The sequence below is a fragment of the Elephas maximus genome, chromosome 26, assembly GCF_024166365.1.
Source record: "Elephas maximus indicus isolate mEleMax1 chromosome 26, mEleMax1 primary haplotype, whole genome shotgun sequence".
Taxonomy (NCBI): Eukaryota; Metazoa; Chordata; class Mammalia; order Proboscidea; family Elephantidae; genus Elephas; species Elephas maximus.
In genome coordinates, this window is record NC_064844.1 from 27,649,495 (window position 1) to 27,669,698 (window position 20,204).

The 20,204-nt window shown below is 43.6% G+C and overlaps 1 protein-coding gene across 2 annotated transcripts in view; it reads right to left on the reverse strand.

Moving 5' to 3' along the window:
• Window positions 1-20,204, reverse strand: part of VIT (vitrin) — a 127,051-nt gene that overhangs the window by 41,590 nt on the left and 65,257 nt on the right. For both annotated transcript variants that reach the window (XM_049870456.1, XM_049870455.1), the window contains 3 exons: window positions 14,367-14,558; window positions 8,861-8,917; window positions 6,672-6,737 (listed from right to left, as the gene is read on the reverse strand). In XM_049870456.1, coding sequence (XP_049726413.1) covers window positions 6,672-6,737; window positions 8,861-8,917; window positions 14,367-14,558 — 315 coding nt within the window. The remainder of the gene's footprint in view (window positions 1-6,671; window positions 6,738-8,860; window positions 8,918-14,366; window positions 14,559-20,204) is intronic.

Consider the following 20,204-nt stretch of genomic DNA (forward strand, 5'->3'; position numbering starts at 1 on the left):
TGGCTGGTGTTTGAACATTTCCAGAGAAAGGAAACTCATTACACATCTAACCAAAGATAGTGCATTTTTGTTAGATATTGAGACTGTGAGAAAAATTTTCACTGTATCAAACTGAAATCATTTGCCTTAAACCTTTATCCATTCATCTGTCCATCTGTCCGTTCATCCATCCATCTATTCATACACCCATCCCATTTATTAAGCACCTCCTATGAAAATCAGCCAATAAAATTTCTGTGATCAGAATGGTACAACTGATCAAGGGGAACCATCCCCATGACCTGGATGGGACCTGCAGGACCTGGCAGCATTTTGTTCTGCTGTGGATGGGGTTGCCACAAGTTGAGGACTGATTCAATCGCATTTAACAACAGCAATAGTAATACACTTAATATCATTCCAGGTACATTTGTCTCACCTGTCTGTTTGATTTCTCTTCTTCGGAACTACACAGAACACATATGGTGAGCAGGCAGTCCACTTGTTTCCCTGAGGCTCCGCTTCTCACCATTGCCTCAAGCAGAATAATACAGAATGGCACCTCACATCCTTTATGTAGTAATATACTTAAAGCCCTTCATAAGGAACTTGTGCTGATAAAGTGGAAAGGGTAGGAAAGAGGGGGAGACTCCTAGTCAATACTCCCCAATCGTTTTTGCGGAATCATGGCTGGGAGGACTCAGAGCCAGCACAAACATGTTAGGAAGCTTCATAAGGGCATCACAAGGGCCATGTGGAGCTGTCTTTATTCTCTTTGAGCTCAGAAGACTGAGGGCAGGATCAACTTTCATTTCTTAAAGATTATTAGCTTTGCTGCCTGCTGGAATTATTAGCACACTCAAGAGAAGCCATATTCTTCTTCACATGATTAAGATACAAGGCTATTTGGAGAAGGAGGCAATCAGTGCTCTTGTACGTTCTGGTTTAATGGTGAAACCTGAGTTTAGTCTGGATCAGCCATTAACTACTGAGCAAGTCACTCACGTACCCACCCCTCGTAGGCTTCAATTTCTTTGTGAACAACATTAGCAGATTGGACGAGATGGTCTCCAAGTTCAAAATATTTATGATTAATATTTTTAAACATCCTGCTTCTCTAGCCTTATTATTCTGTTGCCACCTACTGGTAAAGATATGCATTTTGCTCTTTTCCTAAAACAAACGACATGCTGGTGGCATCTGTCAGTTTTTGCTGAAGGTTTTCAGCACCCTTGAATGCCTGAAGAATTGGAATGCTGGAAGTTCTGCTTTTGTAGGAGAGAAACAGTTCCCTGACATCAGGGGTTTCCAAGCCTCTTACTCCTCTCCCAGAACCCCAACCTTCTATTAGTGTCACTTTCATTTTATGTGGGACAAGCTTGAACCAAATCACTTTCACCGAAAAGCCAAGGACTGAAAAATATTTGGACAGCTGAGGCTTGGTGTTTCTTGGACTTGGTAGTAATGAGAAGTAAACTTGCAAGAACCTTCATATTCTGTTGCCAGGAGGAACAGGGTGGTATGGGGAAATAAGTCAGAAGACCTGTCCTGGGTCCACCAACTCTAGCTGGGCAGCCAGGGTGGCTCACCAACCCTCTCTGACCCTCAGTATCTCCCTCCGGGAAGCTGAGATCATAAAGATGCTTCCTTCCCTGACTCTCACCATAGGAGACTCCAAGGAGACAATTGTGTATAAAATCACTGCAAGAAGTATAAGACACTCAAAAAAGAAAAAAATGGAATTATTTTTGTGACAATCCTTGCTTGGTCATCTCATACCACAGAGATGATGGCAAAGAGTATTGGTTCTGAATGATTTCCATGGTAAAAAATTAGAAACCTCTAACATTGAGAGCTTTCTCAGTATCAAGCACTGACTAACCCTGTGAGGCAGGTACAACTAAGAGCCCATTGTGACGAGGAGACCGATGCAGAGAAACTGACGCCTAGGGAGTGATAGAGCTGGACTTCAGACTGGAGGGGGTAGATGCCTGAACCCTAGACATGCAACATTTCAAGGGCTTGCTTAGGCCACTGAAGAGCCAGGCCTGGCATGGCCACCTGTAACTCATTCCAAGTAGCTAAGTCGTCAAAAGGCTGCACACCCCTGCTCCTGAGATCTGGTGTGGATCCTCCTTACTCTGGTTACAGCCCCTTCTGCTTCCCCTACACATCTGGAAGTCACTAGCCTAGTACCTGAGCAGGAGCTGCACCACATGGCCCTTAGGACTCTAAAGTTTTATGGGACAGGAGTCCAGGTGGGCACTTCAGCTCCCTGGTTTCTTCCTCAGTGACTCCCCCCAGCTGCTGTTTTTAGGGGGAGGTGGCAGGCCTTTGGAGCTGTGGGGAGTCTCCAACGCGCCCCTTCACCTGGCTTAATGCCCCAGAGATGTGCACTTTCCTTGGAGAACTTCCTCTTCTGTGCTGAAGTGTGAAGTGCTGAGGGGGCAGGGTACAGCTGAGGACTTTCAGAGAAGGCTGAGGACAGCACGAGCCCCTGGACAGGAGCCATCACACTGCTGGAGCATCGGCTGGCCCAGCTTTACAAATAGGTTCTGTTCCACAGCTCGGTGTAGGGCATTTGTTTGGACCCTGGCAGGCTTTTCTCAGGGAAACAACATTAACTCCATGGTTAGGTTTCCAGGCCAGTGAAGCACATTTGACTCAAACAGAGCTCATGGTACTGTGAAGCAAACTGGCACAGGGATGGTTCTGAGGAAAAGCCACCCAGTTCTAACTTGAATCATGAGAAGACATGCCCCCATCTCCCCTGAATGCAGCGTGAACAGCCAGGCCAATGGTGGTGGTTCTTGCCCAGACACAGAGGGTCCCAGCAGGTGGGGTAATGGTGAGTTGTGGGGGGTCCAATGTGTAGAAGGCCATGGCATTGCTGATGCCCTCTCTCAGGAGTGGGTATGAGACCTGTGATGGCAGAAGTTCCAGGTGCAAAGTTCTAGAATCTGAAAATATTTGATTCATCTTTGTAGTTCTAACACCTAGCACAGTGTCTGATATATTGTAGGCTCCATAAATAATGTGTATATATATATTTGAATTAAAAAACAGTTCCCCTGCAGTGGGGATGGTGGCTTAAATTGGGGCTATGTAAAGCTACATCTGTGTGCAGAAGGTAGAGTGGGGTGTGGGGGCAGGTAGCAGGAAACATTCATAGGTCGTAAATCTGGTGTCTTGTGGAGAAACAGATGAAATACTGGGCCTAATGAGAGCATCATTAGGTCCATATCTAGCTGCTGGTGGCTGTTAATGGGTTGCCCTGAACATAGAGGAGGGTTGTCCTGTGTTGTCCTGAACACAGTGAGGCTCACGGGATTCTGCTCCATGTGATATATTTTTATCTATGACTGGAATAGAGACAGGTGGTATGTTTATCAATTTTGTGGACAACACAAAGATTAGAAGGCTAGCTAACACATTGAATGACAGAATTAAGGTTCAGAAAGATTGCAGCAGACTAAATGAAGGGAGAATTTAATAGAGAGAAGTATAATATTCCAACTTGGGTTCAAAAACTCAGTTGCACATAGACAGGATTGGGGTGATGTGCTTTAACGTTTCACATATATATGTATATATTTATATGTTAATATGTTAAAGCATGTTAGTATATAATATGCTTTAAAATTAATATACAAAGATAGAAGTACAAGAGAAAAAAGCCTAGGAACTTCAGCTATTGCAAGCTCAGTAGAAGATGAGCCAATGGTGAGACAGAGCTTTGTCCAAATGGAACTTGGGGTTCTTTAGTGGACGCAGAATATTTAGGATGAGGGAGGCACTTCCCCAGCACACCCCTTGCAGCATTGTGTTCTACTCTGGATACCCTGTTTTATGAGTCACTAACAGACTAGGTTGGCAGTTCAAACTCAGGAGAAAGACCTGGCAATCTGCTTCTGAAAAGATTATAGGCTAGAAATGCCTACAGGGCAGTTCTACTCTTTTACATGGGGTTGAGATGAGTCAGAATTGACTCAACAGCACCTAACAACAACCAATCAGAGGCTGTACTAGAAACCAAGGCCTGAAGGACTTGTAGGAAGAAATGGGGAAATGTACCCTGGAGAAGATGAGGCATAAAGGAGGAAAAGAAGAGTAGTTCCGTATATTTGAAAGGCTCTCAATTTTTTTTGGTCTCAGTCTCTTTATGCTCTTAAAAATTATTGAAGACTACAAAGAACTTTTGTTTATGTAGGGTAAAACTTTGTTGATTTTGACAATATTAGAAATTAAAACTGTACATTCTCCCATTTGAAATAGAATGTTAAACATAAATTTATTCAACTATTAATTCATTTACAAATAACAATTAAAAAACAAACAAACAAAAAAACCCTAAAAATCCCAATTGCTGTTGAGTCGATTCTGACTTAGGGTGAACTGTTATATTTTAACATTAATATCATTTTTATGAACAAAAACAAAAAAACTATGTTTTCTGAAACAAAAATTCAGCCCAAGAGGAGTGGCAGATGTCTTCAATGTCTGGCTTAATAGAAGACAGTTGGAATCTGATATCAACTTCTGCAGTCCATCTGTTGTGGTATGTTGTTTTGGGTAAACTACATGAAGAAAATCTAACCTTACACTGATACATAGTCAGAAAAGGGAGCCCCCCACTGAAAGTGGGGTCCTAGGATGACATTCTGAGAACCACTAGTTAAGACAAATTAGAAACAATGGGCCAAAGTTCTAGAAAAGGATGTCTAACAATGCTGTCCACCAAATGAAAATTAGTTGCTAGTGAGTCAACTCTGACTCGTGGCCACCCCATGTGTCTCAACATAGAACTATGCTCCATAGGGTTTTCAGTGGCTGATTTTTTGGAAGTAGATTGCCAGGCCTTTTTCCAAAGCCCCTCTGAATGAACTTGACTCTCCAACCTTTCAGTTAGCAGCCAAGTGTGTTAACCGTTTGCACCACTCAGGGGCTCCCCAACAAATGATGGAACTGGGAAATTCCTGACACACAAAATTATCAGATAGAGGGTAGATGCATCTGTCTGGCGTGCCGTGAGGGATTCATTCTGACCAGATAAACTTTATGCAGTCCTTTCCAATTCCATGATCTGATGGTTTTATAGGTGAGGAACTGAGTAACTTTCCTGATATGCAGAATATGTTATGCTATCAGTTAACTATGCATCTACTGAGGTGAAAGCTGGTTGAAGGATATCTAAGAACTCCAAATGGTCTTACTTGCCTTTACCCAGGGTGTGCAATGGCTTCCTGCCATCTGCAGGAGCCATAGTATCTTTTTTTTTGTCTTTTTCTAAATTTTATTTATTTTGTTTTCGAGCATATACACAACAAAACATACGTCAATTCAATAGTTTCTACATGTACAATTCAGTGACATTGACTACATTCTTTGAATTGTGCAGCCATTTTCGTCCTCCTTTTCTGAGTTGTTCCTTCCTCCTTGACCCCTCACTGCCCCCTAAGGTTCCCATCTAATCTTTCAAGTTGCTATTATCACTTTGATACCATATAGATAGTTCTTAAAGGAGTATAATGGTCAAGGCGGACATTTGTTACTAGTTAAGCCAAACTGTTGTTCGGTTTTAATGTAACTTCAGGGATATTTTTGTTTAAAGTTTAAAGATTATCTCAGTGCAATAGTTTCAGGGGTTCATCCACCCACCATGGCTCCAGAAAGTCTAGAGTCCTTGAGGATTTGAAATTTTGTTCTGCATTTTCCACCAGGAGCCATAATATCTTGACTCCATATATCTATAGTCAATAGAAGTCCCTGTGGTGCAAACAGTTCAGTTCTTGTCTACTCACTGAAAGATCAGTGGTTTGAACCCACCCACAGGTACCTCAGAAGAAAGGCCTGGTGATGTGTTTCTGAACATTCACAGCCTTGAAAACTCAATGGAGCAGTTCTACTTGGCAACACATGGGATGGATGAGAGTTAGAATCAACTTGACGGCAACTGAATAATCAATAGATGTCTTAACTTATCATTACTGGTTTAGGTCTGAGCACCTTCTGGCTAGAAGAATCCTTCTAAGGCCAAGGCACTCTAAGAGTAGATGGGGAGGGTCTGAGTGCTCAAAGCAAAGTTGCAGGGATGATGGTAAGGGGAGGGGAGCAGAAGAAATGGGTAGGATTTGAGGATAAAAACAGTGCTAGAAGCATCTGTATACGTCAGCAAGATAGAGGGTAATCGTTAGGGGCATGGAAGAGAAAGGAGAAGAAACAAAGACCCACAGAGCAATAGAGTCAGGGAGCAGTAAAGGTAGGAAAAAGTTAGTGTAACAAATCCAGGGCTGTCAGGCAGTAAAATGTAGGCCTGGAGATGAGGTGATTTGCTTTGTGGTCCCTGGCCCCACAGCCCACATGCCATGTTTGACTTGTGTCGGGTATTTGCGCTTCATCCCAGAGGTGAGCCTGGGATGGACAGGGTGGGTGCTCGGCTGCTCAGGTGGGAGCCTGTTAAGTTGACATGAACTGATGAGAACCCTTGGGTGTCTGAGCTGACAGAGATTTTCTCTTTGATGTGCTGAGGACAGAGCAAATAGACATTTTCTAGAGGTTAGAATAACTTGGCATGACCCCAAACCCCAGTGACTAGGCGCTGAGCTGCAGAGGCTCGCACTGAATGTGTAGGAAGGTAGGTGTCTGCAGAGCAACTCCCTCAGCAGCAGGGATGGCAAGCAGAAGCCACTTACCCAGGCTGACATCCACTCCAGCAGGTTTCTGGAAAGCAGCTCCCAAGGAATCCTGCCTCTGGATACCTGAGGGGATTGATGACACAGGGTCAGCGGATTTACTTGCAACCAGCAAACTGCTTTCTTCTCTTATTTTGCCCCTTGAGGAAAGTGATACCAGTTCAGATTTTCCTTGGAAATCAGCCAAGCTCTCTGTGGTTGGCTCCACTTTCAGGGCTTGCAGAGAAGGCAGAAATCCTGGCCAAGGGGACAAGAGGAGAGCGTCCCATGGGCCTACTGAGGCCTAAGATGGCCTTGGAGTCCGTGCCCTGACAAACTTCCAATTCTTAAGCCCTTTTGTGCAGGACAATGGCATGTACATTGGCAAAAGTGCAGTTGTGAAGCTCATGGAAGCTGCTAACCCTGTCCAGGGGACCCCATGGAGCCCCTGCCCCAGATCTGGTGTCAAAGCAAAACAACCTACAATACCTAGGATTTTTTTTTTAACATTGCCGTTGTACATTTTTTATTTTTTGCCTACGTCTAGACTTCAAACATTCTTAATATATATGCATCAATAAAAAATATGCTTTGTTTAGGGTGTGTCCGCAAAGAACCAAGAGAATTGAAATATTCATTACTTTTGACTTGTACATAATCAATTTCAGCCAAGGACAGAGGACGATCCAATATCAGTACTAAGGTATTTCTCGACTCTCTTTATTGGTCTTCTCTTCTTTGACAGTCTCTACCCTTGGTTCTTCCAATTAACCTGCTTTCTTTTTTTTTTCCTTTTTCCATTAAATACTTTTATTTTATTTTGCTGTTGTTTTAGGGAATACACACAGCAAAACATACACCAATTCAACTGTTTCTATGTGTACAATTGAGTGCACTGATTACATTCTTTGAGTTGTGTAACCATTCTCACTCCCTTTTCTGAGTTTTTCCTCCCGTATTCACATAAACTCCCTGCCCCCTAAGGTTCCTATCTAATCTTTTGAGTTGCCATCATCACTTAGATCCCATATAAAAAAAAAAAAAACATATAGATAGGTCTTAATAGACACAGTGCTCAAGGCCGACCTTTATTACTAGTTAAGCTAAACTGTTGTTTGACATTAAGAAGATCTAGGAACTTCTAACATGAGGAGGACAGGTGGTATTCACCAGCAGAAAGAAAACCAGAACTCCTGGATCGAAGTCCAAGCCCTCCATCTTAGTGCCTTGCAGCTTCAAAGGGAATTTTATACTCTTATCGAGTCTATCATGAGGCACTGGCTGTTCAGTGGTAGAGTCCTTGCCTTCCATGTGGGAGACCCAGGTTTGATTCCCAGCCAATGCGCCTCATGCACAGACACCACTCGGCTGTCCGTGGAGGTTTGTGTGTTGCTATCGTGCTGAACAGGTGTCGGCTGAGCTTCCAGACTAAGACGGACTGACAGGAAAGAAGGCCTGACAGTGCGCTTCTGAAGACTCAGCTGCTGAAATGGGTCACGACAGTCTGATGTGCAACAGATCATGGGGAGGAGTAGCACAGGCGTCTGTTCTGTTGTGTGTGGGGTCACCAGGAGGTGGGCGCTGAGTCCGTGGCAGCCTATCGACACAGAGCAGACCCTGGGCAAAGTCTATGGAAAGCACCTAACCCTCTGCAGGCCTCGACAAAGTTATGGAGAAGAGAATTTGCTTTATTCCTCTGCATTTCCAGTTCCTGGGCTAAATCATGCAGGAGTGCACACAGAAGTGAAGAAAGGAGAGCCAGGGAAGGTCACAACTCACAGGAGACTTCCTGGAGGAGAGAGAATGTATTTCTATACCCCATGTTGTAGAAGTACCCAAGTGAAATCAGCTCTGTCCTTTACTGGAGATGATAAGATCCTCCCTCGCTCTTTGAGCCGAGTTCCTCAAGCGTAAACCCCAGGTGGTATCCCTTTCCAAGTTTTAAAGAGCCTGGTTGCTGAATCCTTAGGAATTCTATCACAAAAAAAATTTTTTTTTTTTTTTATCACAGCCTCCACAAAATCACCTCAAGGGAATTGAGATTTCGTGAAGGCTTTGCTTTTCCTTACTTTCCTTACGAGTTGGACTCTGTAAGGGCAGGATCTTCCCTTGGCCTAAATGCATTGATCTTTTGGTCCAAATTTAAATCAGGTGGCAAGAATTTGGAGAGACAAACCCCTGTAGCTGGAAAGGTGAATTGAGGTTCTTACCTGGGTTGGCACGGGAGCTGTTGTGGCTGCTCGTGTAGGTAGTTGTGGACCAGAGATCTGCAATAACATTTGACTGGTCAGAGCATGAATTTTAATCTAACTGCTCTCATTCTTTCCATGATCCAATCTAGCAAGACATTACCAAGGTCAGAATCAAGGTACAGCTTCGTCCTTGGGCGGTCTGAACCTGCCCTGGAGGAGACATTGAAATGGAGAAAAAAAAAAGTGGATTTAACTCAAAAGACTGGCTGAAAATTCCAGGTAATAAAAACCTTTGCATTTCACAATTGTCAAAATAAGTGTCTTTTACCAAAGTGCCATATTTCTTTACATTCATTATTCTTATAATAACTCTCCTCAGCTGTGCCACTCATGAGGCGGTTAAAGTAATCCTTCAATAGAAATGTCACTTAATGTTTAGCAATTTGCTTGAGGTGTGTTAACATGGTATTGATGCAAATGGCATTGGTTTTCAGTCATTTTTGAAGGTACACAATGGGTTATCCTTAATTACCCTGTGTGAGAATCAAATACACTTTAGCATTCATTATTTATTGGGCAATTTCTCTGAAGCAAGATTTTAAAAGGGAGAAGGGAGACAGGGATTCTGTAAAGAGAAATGTAAAGCCCCTTTTGGAGAATGGGGGCCATGTGAAAACCAGTCGAGGAAAGAACCAAGTTTCATAGAAGGGAAGGGATGAGAGGTCACGGAAAAATACCAGTTTTTCTTAGAATGGTATCTAATCTGCAATCCACTTAGGACTCCCTTTGCCTTTGGTTCAGTTATTTGGAGACAAACTCATAATAGTTTTATGTTCTCTCTAATTATTCAGACAACACATGCTCACTGTAAAAAATCATGTACTATAAAAAAAAAGTAATAAGAAATCCCTCTACCCAGCAGTTACACGTATGTAATTTTGGTATACGTTTTCCTATCCCTTTTCCTACGCACACGTTCTCATGTACAATGCACAGTTACAGACAGGAGACTGGTGCCCATGCTGTTTTGTAGCTTGGTTCTTTGTCTTAACATTCTGTCACGGGCTGCTCTTCCCATGTCAGTATGTACACATATTCATCATAATCTTAATGACTGTATAGTAATTTCTTTGGAGTCCCTGGGTGGTGCAAATAGTTAAAGGACTTGGCTGCTATCAGAAAGGCTAGAGGTTCAAGTTCACCCAGAGGTACCTTGGAAGAAAGGCCTGGTGACCTGCTTTTGAAAAATCAGCGTTGAAAACTCTATGGAGCGCAGTTCTACTCTGACACGTGTGGGGTCGCCATGAGTTGGGGTCAGCCCATCAGCAACTGGTATAGTAATTTCTTTAACTGTTCTAATAATAGACAATTAAACCATTTTCATTTATTTTTCTATTATGAACAACATCTGTATCCAGTCTTGGGTGATAATTGCCTTAGGATATGTTCCTGTAAGTGCTAATTCTGGGTCATTTCTCCACATTCTTGCCAATACTGTGTATTATCATTTTTCAATCTGAATTGGTGAAAAGTGACATCGTCTCAGTTTAATTTCTATTTCTTTGATTCCTGGAGAAGTTGAACATGTTTTGTCATATTTATTGGCCACTTGTAGTTCTCCCATCGTGGCTTTACTGATCATGACCTTTACTTCTTTTCTTTTGGAATGTTCATCTTACTATTTGTAATACTGAATTTTAAGAAAACCTTCTCCAGACACCTTAAGGAAGATGGACATTCATTGATGAGGTATATATGTTGGTGAGAAGTGAAAATGTATGTGGAAGGGACGGGCAGTTAGAGATGCTGGTCTCTCTTCCTGTCCCAGGTTTCAGCACTTCCTCCCTCTGCACTGCCTTTGGTCAGAGAGGGCAGTGGGGAGTAGGAAGATGAATGATCACAGCCACAGCTGCCTGGCCACTAGGCAGCACTCTGATCCCCCTCTCCGGCCTACCTTGGTTGTGGGTCCATTTAATCTGTTACGTCAGCTGAGACAATGCTGGCACTTTTCAAAATGAACCTGACCAGGAAAACACTGGTGGATAAAGCCACCCCACCTTCTAAGCCTGCAATAGATGCAGCTGGCCTGGTAGTGGTCTGCATCTTTTCCAGAGCTCTTTTCTAGGCAGCTGTCTGGATCTGGCCCTCCAGGCTGCCACCTCTGACCCTGGGGTACAGCTCTATGGCCGCCTTGGGTCCTATGGATCACTGTAGTCCTTGGTGTTTTCCATGTTGCCTCACCCTTGCCCCTTTGAGAGGTCTCCGCCACTCTGGCTCTTGGCTCTCTTACCCTCAGCCTTGATTTGTTCCCATTTGTCTTGTTTGGATGCACATTTCTGGGTCAGTTAAGGGGCTGTTACATGGCCTTGGTGTCCAGTCCCATTTTTCTTGGAGTCCATCTTCCTTGGAATCCTTCCGCCTCCATCAGCTCCTGTCCATGGACTGGGAGAAGCCCTGTCTTTTCCTGCTACACAGTTCCTACTTTCCACTGGATTCCCTCCAAGCCCCCGTGTCCTGTCTGAGAGGGCATCTCTTTACCTCATTATGGAACAAAGATGACTCATGGACCCTAAGCCCCAATCACAGGTCACTCCTGTTTTAGCCACATACTTCTCAGGTGTCCTAAGCTGAAGTGCTCTGCTGTGGGGGGTCTTGGTGGGATGTGTTCCCTGATGTAGCCCAAGATCCTGGAATGGTACCTAACATATAGGAGGCAGTCTGTAAATATTTGTTGAATGAATACATGACTTATATTTTGCTTGAACACCCCATCTACTTCTAGAATCTTTTAACTATAGTCACATATATCAGAGAAAATAGAAAAATACTCAATAAATGCAGTAATAGCAACTCACTGGTCTACAGCAGTAGGAGTGTTGTTCTCTTATAATTGGCAGAATATTTTGAGCTCATTTGAAGAAAAAAGAAGTTACTTAAGTACCAAACATTATTTAATATAGTTGGTTTAAAATCTCACAGCAAATATCTATTACCATGTGTTAAGACACAGGTCTTCATGAAAGTAGATTGGTGCTTATATTGGGATGGAGGGGTATTAGGAGAAATGATGACGGTTAATGGGCAGGGTTTTTTTTTTTACGGGGTGATGAAAATCTTCTAAAATTGATCCTGGTGAGTCAATTACACAACTCCAGTGAATATACAAAAAAGCACTGAATTGTAAAATGGGTGAATTGTATGATACGTGAATTAGATCTCAACAAAGCTGTTATTAGACAAAAGACACAAGCACCCCAAACATCAGTTTTCACCTCTCTCCATGACTACAGAAAATCCTTTGACTAGGCAATACAATTTGTAAAAAAGTTTCCTTCCACTCCATCTTGGCTGCTTTCTTAGCGATTGCCGCGTGTGCTGCCTGGAAGGCCTGCTCTGTATATTTGCCCAGCAGCCCGTGGGTCAGCATGGAAGACGGTGCTGGACAAGGATGAAGAAGGAAGGCTGGTCGCCTGGGAGGCTGCTGTCCAAAGCCCCTGTCCCCACGCCAGGAACAACGCAGCTTTGCCAGGGTGGGCGTCACTTCTTCAAGTTTCTTGAGGTTTTCCACAAGTTCAGAACCAACTTGTAACAGGATTTCAAAGCTCCCAGTACAGCAAGTAAATATGCCATATGTTTAATTACATGTGTTAGATAAGAGCTGACGTCCTCTAAAGAAGAAACCGGAGAAAGCAACTTACAAATATGCACTCAGCTACTCAAAAATCTTTGAAAGAATCACAGCTTCTAAAAATCAAGAGATTGAAATAAAAAAGGAAAACTTCTGGCTCCGAGGCCCTTGTTAACCCAGCCAGCCAGCATCCTTCCTAGCTGTGTCCTCTTTGTTGTCAGGTGTTGTGTGTCTGTGGTGATAATTAGCCTGAGTTCTGTTTGGAAACAGACAAGGCTGGTGGTTGAACAACACGATGAATATAATTAATATTGCCAAACTGTACATGCGAAGATTATAGAAATGACAAAGGTTTTGTTACCTATATATTTACCACAAATAATAAAAAAAAAGGAATGAAATATTAGCCTGAGTTAAACAGGAATAGGGTGGTAGGGGGGTGTCTGATAGGTTTCAGAAACCCAAATAAATTAATTTTTTGATATCCTTGATCTGGACCTTTCCATGACAGTTTCTTCCACGAGTTGTCTGTGAAATGGGATAGGAATAAAAATCCCTATTTCATAGGATTGCTGGGAAGATTAAATGCATGCGGTGTGCCCGGCACATGGTAAATATGGAATGTGTCCATTGTATTGTTACTTGTTATCAATTACAGCAGAAGCTGGCTATTGTGGGCACCCTCTAATCTCACCGCTGTGTCTGTGTCGTTCTTTGACGGTCAGGCCCCTGGTGCTGTGATGCTTCATTGGTGCCTGGGGTATTGGTTTATGGCAGAGATGATTCCTGCAAGGGAGGCAGGCTTCTACCGGGGCGGGAATCCTAGCCCTGCTGCTTCCCAGCTGTGTCCCTGGGGCCAGCTTCCTCACCATTCTCCTCCTGGGTTTCTCATCAGTACACTGGGTTAATCACATTAGAAGTGACACGTGTACTTTGAAGGTTGTTATGAGGATTTGATAGGCTAATATCGGTAAAATGCTCAGCACACAGTCTGCCACGTTGTAAGCGCTAATTCGTATTTGTGAAATGAATGGACGGATAAATAGCTGAGCTGTGATGTGGAAGCCATGTATGTGACAGTTATGTCTGGAAGCTGGAGGTGAGGCAGAAAAGAACAAGTTTGGGCATTTCCTTCTGAAAGAAAAAAACAATGCAGGGACCAGGTGGGAAATATTTAGAAAAAATTGCTGGGGTAATCATGGCATTTGTTGTAGAATTTCCCACCCCCTTTCCAGAAGACCTCTAGCCCAGGGTAGTTTAGATATAAGCCTGCTAGAAACTTGAGATTGGATTATCAAATCAGCACTTCAGGTCCTGTTTGATGTAACACTGAGATTAATTACATAAACTGAACTTTGCTAAAACCTAAAGCATGATTTAAGAAATAAGACAAAAACAATCAGAAAAGGGATAAAAACTTGAGCTATGTGAGTTTTCCTAAAGGGCTTCTTTTGGTTTAGTTTGTTTTTAATATTTGAAGGCTTTCAGGGTGTACCGTTCATCACTTCACAACAAAACAAAGCAAAACAAAAACACCAGTGTTCATAGAAATCTACTGTTCTTAGAATTGAACTTTTGGAGAAATGAGGATTTTGCAATGGGAAAATTTTTTATATAATAGCCTACCTTCAAAAGTATAATAACAGCAGTCTTATTTTTGAATTTCTATTAAGCTCCTCTGCATGGTTTGCTTAGCTCTTATTGGCTCAAGTTTACCCCTTGTGTCTGGGAGGACGTCAGCCACACACCCCTGGCCCAGCTTTCAGGTGCTCCCCACTCACCCAGCTGAAATGGCGGGAGGTAGCTGCTGCAAACTGGTCTTCACATGGAGCTGTTTTCTCTAAAATTCAACCCCCTGCTTGTCTAGTCTACAGCAACAGTGATCTGCTTACTGACCCGGCTCCTGGCTCCTGTGGAAAATGGGCTGTGGTCTGGGGCTGCCGGTGGTTGAGGCTGCAGATGGGGATGCCTTTGGCAAGAAGGTGTGGGTGGCCTTGGCTGCAGTGGTCGTCGGCACCTGCGTCAGGGTGACTGGCATTGTGGCTGTCTCTGGAACTGATGGCTTCTGATAGGCTTTTGTTGTCTCACCTGTAACAAAACAGAATCACAACAGGGCCTTCAAAATAGCAGGTAGGCTCTTATAGGACTAGAAATAAAATAAAGTGAACAAGTGTTTATTGAACACCAGCTACAAGCAAAGACCTGTGCTAGGCACTGCAGGGGGCAAAATCTGGGTGAATGACCCACCATTCCCGCCCTAAATCAAGGTATAATCTGGATGAAGGGATAAGCCAATAAGCAAACCAAAGATGAAATAACAATAGAATATTCAAATGACATCTCAAAACAACAAAATAGGCAAGGCAGAATATGATCAATGGTCAAGTTAACTTGAAAGAAGCCAAAAGCAATGGTTCATAGACACATTGTTGTTGCTGTTTCAATCAGCATTGGCCTCGGGATAGGGTACCTGTGTAGTGAAAATGGTTAATGCAGGTGGCTGCTTACCGAAAGTTTAGAGGGTTGAGTCCACCCGGAGGTGCCCCAGAAGAAAGGCCCGGTGGCCTACTTCTGAAAAATGAGCCACTGAAAACCCTGTGGAGCACAGTTCCACTCTGACACACATGCGGTCACCATGAGTCAGAGTTGCCTCGATGGCAGCTGGTGTGTGTGTGTGTATGTGTGTGTGGGTGACTGCCTCAGTGATCAATCTCACTGCCTCCTCCTCTGTGTGTGGTAAGATCTCCCTCTGCTTCCCTCTTATAAAAAAGCTTCCCTCTTATAAGAGCATGTAAATGCATTTATGGTCCACCTGGATAATCCAGGAACATTTTCTCAGCTCAAGGCCCTTAATTAATCACGTCTGCAAAGAGCCTTTTTTGCCATAGACAGTAACGTCCACAGGATTCAGGGATTAGGACGTGGATATCTTTTGGAGGCCGTTGCTCAGCCTATTGCAGCACCCCAGCTCCAGCCTTAACTCTGCTAAGGACTGATGTGTTTTTGGCACACAGGAGAGTAAGTCAAGGGAAATAGAGTCCGAGATAAGAAGGCTGTGCCCTCTTTGTGGGATCTGTCTTTCTTGACACTGGAGAACAGTGACAGAACCGTCGCCCGGGAAAGGCCACATAGACAAACATGCGGCTGGATGTGCAGACCCGCTGCCCAGTGCTGGTACCTGCTCATTTCCCCACCCTGATGCTGTCCCCTCCTGTGGGGTCACAGCAGTGACAAGGGAGAGCAGGTCAACGCACTGTGCCTTGGAATTGGGCTGGAGTGTAGCTGTTCAATGTGCTCCTGCAGGCATTAGCTGGTGAGGCAGGAAGCGGCTCCCTCACTTACCATGTGTCACGGATTGAATTGTGTCCCCTAAAAATATGTGTCAACTTGGTTAGGCCATGATTCCTGGTATTGTGTGGTTGTCCTCAATTTTGTGATTGTAATTTTATGTTAAAGAGGTTTAAGGTGGGGTTGTAATACTCTCACTAAGGTCACATCCCTGATCCAATGTAAAAGGAGTTTCCTTGGAGTGTGGCCTGCACCATTTTTTATCTTACCAGAAAAAACCAGTGCCGTGGAGTCATCTTACAGGAGATGAAAGGAAAGGGAAGCAAGCAAGCAGAGAGCAGGGACCTCATACCACCAAGATAGCAGCGCCGGAGCAGAGTGCATCCTTTGGACCCAGGGTTCCTGCGTGGAGAGGCTCTTAGTCCAGGGGAAGACTGATGACAAGAACCTTTCTCCAGAGCTGACAGAGAAAGCCTTCCCCCAGAGCTCACAACCTGAATTTGGACTTCCAGCCTACTAGTCTGTGAGAGAATAAACTTCTGTTTGTTAAAGCCATCCATTTGTGGTATTTCTGTTACAGCAGCCCTAGATAACTAAGGCACCCTGTTTCTTGCCTACAAGTGGGTCACCTTTACATATGCCTGTGTACTATGCTAGACAAATTACTAAAGAGCCGGCAGCAGCCTCCAGGGTTCAGCCAGTCATGGCACCATCCTCAGGCAAAACTGAACCTGCATGATTTAAGACATTTCCATTACTTGAAAGGGATTGAGCTTTCGTAACAAGTCCTAGAGAAGTTTCTAATTTCTCCAAAGTATTCCTCTGTCTTACCCTGTGGTAAATGCTACTACCCATTAGTATCTCTTTAGGGAGATGCAGGCCCGGGTTCAAGCGACATCGTATAGGGAAAAGCCATTTTGTAGAATCACTTGTGGATTTTATGAAATGTTGTTTTTAGGTGCCATTGAGTTGGTTCTGACTCATAATGACCCTATCTACAACAGAACAAAACACTGCCCTGTACTGCACCATCCTCGCAATCACTGCTATGTTTGAGACCATTGCAGCCACTATGTCAAGCCATCTCCTTGAGGATCTTCCCCTTTTTCGCTTACTCTACCAGACATGATGTCCTTTTCCAGGGACTGGTCCCTCCTGACAACATGTCCAAAACATAAGACGAAGCCTCGCCATCCTTGCTTCTAATGAGCATTCTAGCGGTACTTCCAAGACAGGTTTATTTGTTCTTCTGGCAGTCCATGTTGTATTCAATATTTTTCACCAATGCCAAATTCAGAGGCATTCATTATTCTTTGGTCTTCCTTATTAATTTTTCAGTTTTCACATCCATATGAGGCGATTGGGTCAGGCACACCTTAGTCCTAAAGTGCTATTTTTGCTTTTTAGCACTTTAAATAGGTCTTTTGCAGCAGATCTGCCCAATACAATGTGTTGTTTGATTTCCTGAGTGCCGCTTCCGTGGATGTTGATTGTGGATCCAAGTCAAATGAAATCCTTGACAACTTCAATCTTTCCTCTGTCTATCATGAGGTTGCTTATTGGCCTAGTTGCGAGGATTTTTGTTTTCTTTATGTTGAGGTGCAACCCATACTGAAGCTGTGGTCTTTGATCTTCATCAGTAAGTGCTTCAAGTCTTCTTCACTTTCAGCAAGCAAGTCTGTGTCATCTGCATAAAGCAGGTTGTTAATGAGTCTTCCTCCAATCCTGATGGTGTGTTCTTCTTCATATAGTTTATCTGCTTGGGTTATTTGCTTAGCATATAGCCTGAATAAGTATGGTGAAAGGATACTACACTGATGCGCACCTTTCCTGACTTTAAACCATGTAGTATTCCCTTGTTCTGTTCGAACAACTGCCTCTTGGTGTATGTACAGGTTTCTTATGAGCACAATTAACTGTTCCAGTATTTCCATTCTTTGCAGTGTTATCTATGGGCTATTGTTTTTGTTTGCCCTCTGTCCTTTGTGGATCAGATCTGTCTTTAAAAGGGAGACAGAAAATCACTCTACCCCAATTGCTCACAGTTCCCAACTGAACTTAAAGCCCTTGATGTAATTCATGGGACAGGCTCTTCTTGAGTAATTTGAAGTAAAACAGTTTCTTCACACAATCTCAGAGGGGTGGAAATTTGGTCTCTTTTTAAAAGTTTTAAGAGGAAAAATTTATATAACTTCCCTTAGGCCCTTAATATATTACTCTCTTGGACATGGTCAAGAGCAGCTCTGGACAGCCACCTTCTCGACAGCAGCAGGAGGTGGGTCAGAGCTCCACATACCTGGCTCATCATCAGAACTGAGGTGGAGGCATTAAAATGGCGATGCCAGGGCCCTGCTCAGAGACAGATCTGGAGATGAAAACTGACTAGAGAACCACTGCCAGCACCAGGCTTGACTCCTGGTCGCTAAAGCTTTGTGAGCTTGGCTCCCTTCTTTGTAAACTGGGAATGTTAACACCGGTTTTGTAGCCTTGGAAACCAGCATACGTGGCGTCTTGCTAGGCTTCAAGCTAGATAAACCTCCCTTTAAAGTGGCAGTCCCACTGTGGAGTAAGTTTTCACCAATTTAAATGAAAAACTCCAGTAAAAATCATAAAGGGATACCCCTCTTTGTTGCTACTTTTTCTTGAATTATGAATTCCTTTTAGAGATTGAGGGTAGCAGCTGGCAGGTTTCAGCATGCCCCTGAAAAATGCTTCCTGGTCTCTCCGAGAATGTGAGCTAACAGGTTAATCAGGTTAGGATGACCCCCCAAAGCATGAGAACTTTCTTCCAAGGGAAATCATCACACTTGAAAAACAGAAGGCATCTTGGTTCACCTTGTGCAGCTCACACAGCAGACAGGCATTACCTGAGACATAAATGCTGTTCCTGAGCAGGCAGTTAACAGCCATTAGGCAGCAGCTGTTACTTGGCTGGAGCCTAGAGCTACTCCGAGCTGAATAAAATTAGATAAGTGTTGGTGTGGAGACATTCACCAATACCTGGGAAGGCACATCCCTGGTACCACAGCAAGAAAAAAAAAAAGTTGTTGTCACATCAGTTCTGACTTAGGGCGACCCCATGTGTCCGAGTAGAACTGTGCTCCATAGGGTTTTCAGTGGCTGGTTTTTTGAAAGTAGACCGCCTGGCAAGACACCAGGGGTACTGGTTTCCTAGGCTGCTGCAACAAAGTACCACAAATTGGGTGGCTTACAAGAGCAGGAATTTATTGTCTCACAGTTGTAGAGACTTGGAGTCAGAATCCAGGGTGTTGGCAGGGTCTCTCTATGAAGGCTCTAGGGGAATGAAGATCCTTTCTTATCTCTTCCAGCTTCTGGTGGCCCCAGGTATTTCTTTGTTTGCAAATGCAGCATAACTCCAATCTCTGCTTCTGCTATCGTAGTGCAGTCTTCCCTCTGTCTCTAAGTGTCTTCTTTTTTATAGGACCCCACTCATATTAAATTAAGATCCACCCTACTCCAGGATGACCTCATGTTAACTGATAACACCCTCAAAGACCCTATTCCAAACAAGGTCACGTTCCTGGGTACCAGGGGTTAGGACTTCAGCATAAACTTTTTGGGGACACAATTCAACCCATAACATCAAGTATCCCTCTTATGTTAGAATCCTTGGAGTTTTGCTCAGAGTGTGGTACATAGGAGGTGCTCACTGCATGGTTATTGAATCAATGAATACATGAAGGAATGCATTTAATTTTTTAACTCTGATAACCATGGATGATCTAGTAATAGGAGGCTGAAAGTAATACCTAAAGGATGAGATGGTTTAGTAAAGGGGACAAGTGATATCAGTAGAGCCTGGCATTATAACTAGGACTTTTGCTATAAGGAGCCCCGGGAAGTGCAAACAGTTAACATGCTTGGCTGCTAACTGAAAGGTTGGATGTTCGAGTCCACCCAGAGGTGCCTCAGAAGAAAGGCTTGGAGATCTACTTCTGAAAAATCAGCCATTGAAAATTCTACTCTGACACACATGGGTTTTCCAGGAGTCGGAGTCAACTCGATAGCAACTTTTTTTTTTTTTTTGCCATACATTTATAAATTTTCATAGCAGCAAATTGCCCCAGCTTACAGTACTCCTTCTTTCAGTCACTCAGCCACATGGACCCAGTGTTTGCTGGGGGTGGACGTGGTCAACTGGGCTCTGGTGCTTGGGTAGACAGAGATGAAGTTATAGAAATGATCGGCAAACCAAGTGGATTTCAAAATTGAAGGCATCATTTGGCTGTACTTTCTATCTTCTCAGGGAGTCCTGGTGGCACCACGGTTAAGCACTTAGCTGCTAACTGGAAGGTTGGTGGTTTGAACCCACCAGCTGCTTTCGTAAAGATTTACAGCTTTGGAAACCCTATAGGGGCAGTTCTACTCTGTCCTATAGGGTCCCTAGGAGTCAGAATCAACTTGAAGGCACTGGGTTTCTTTGTT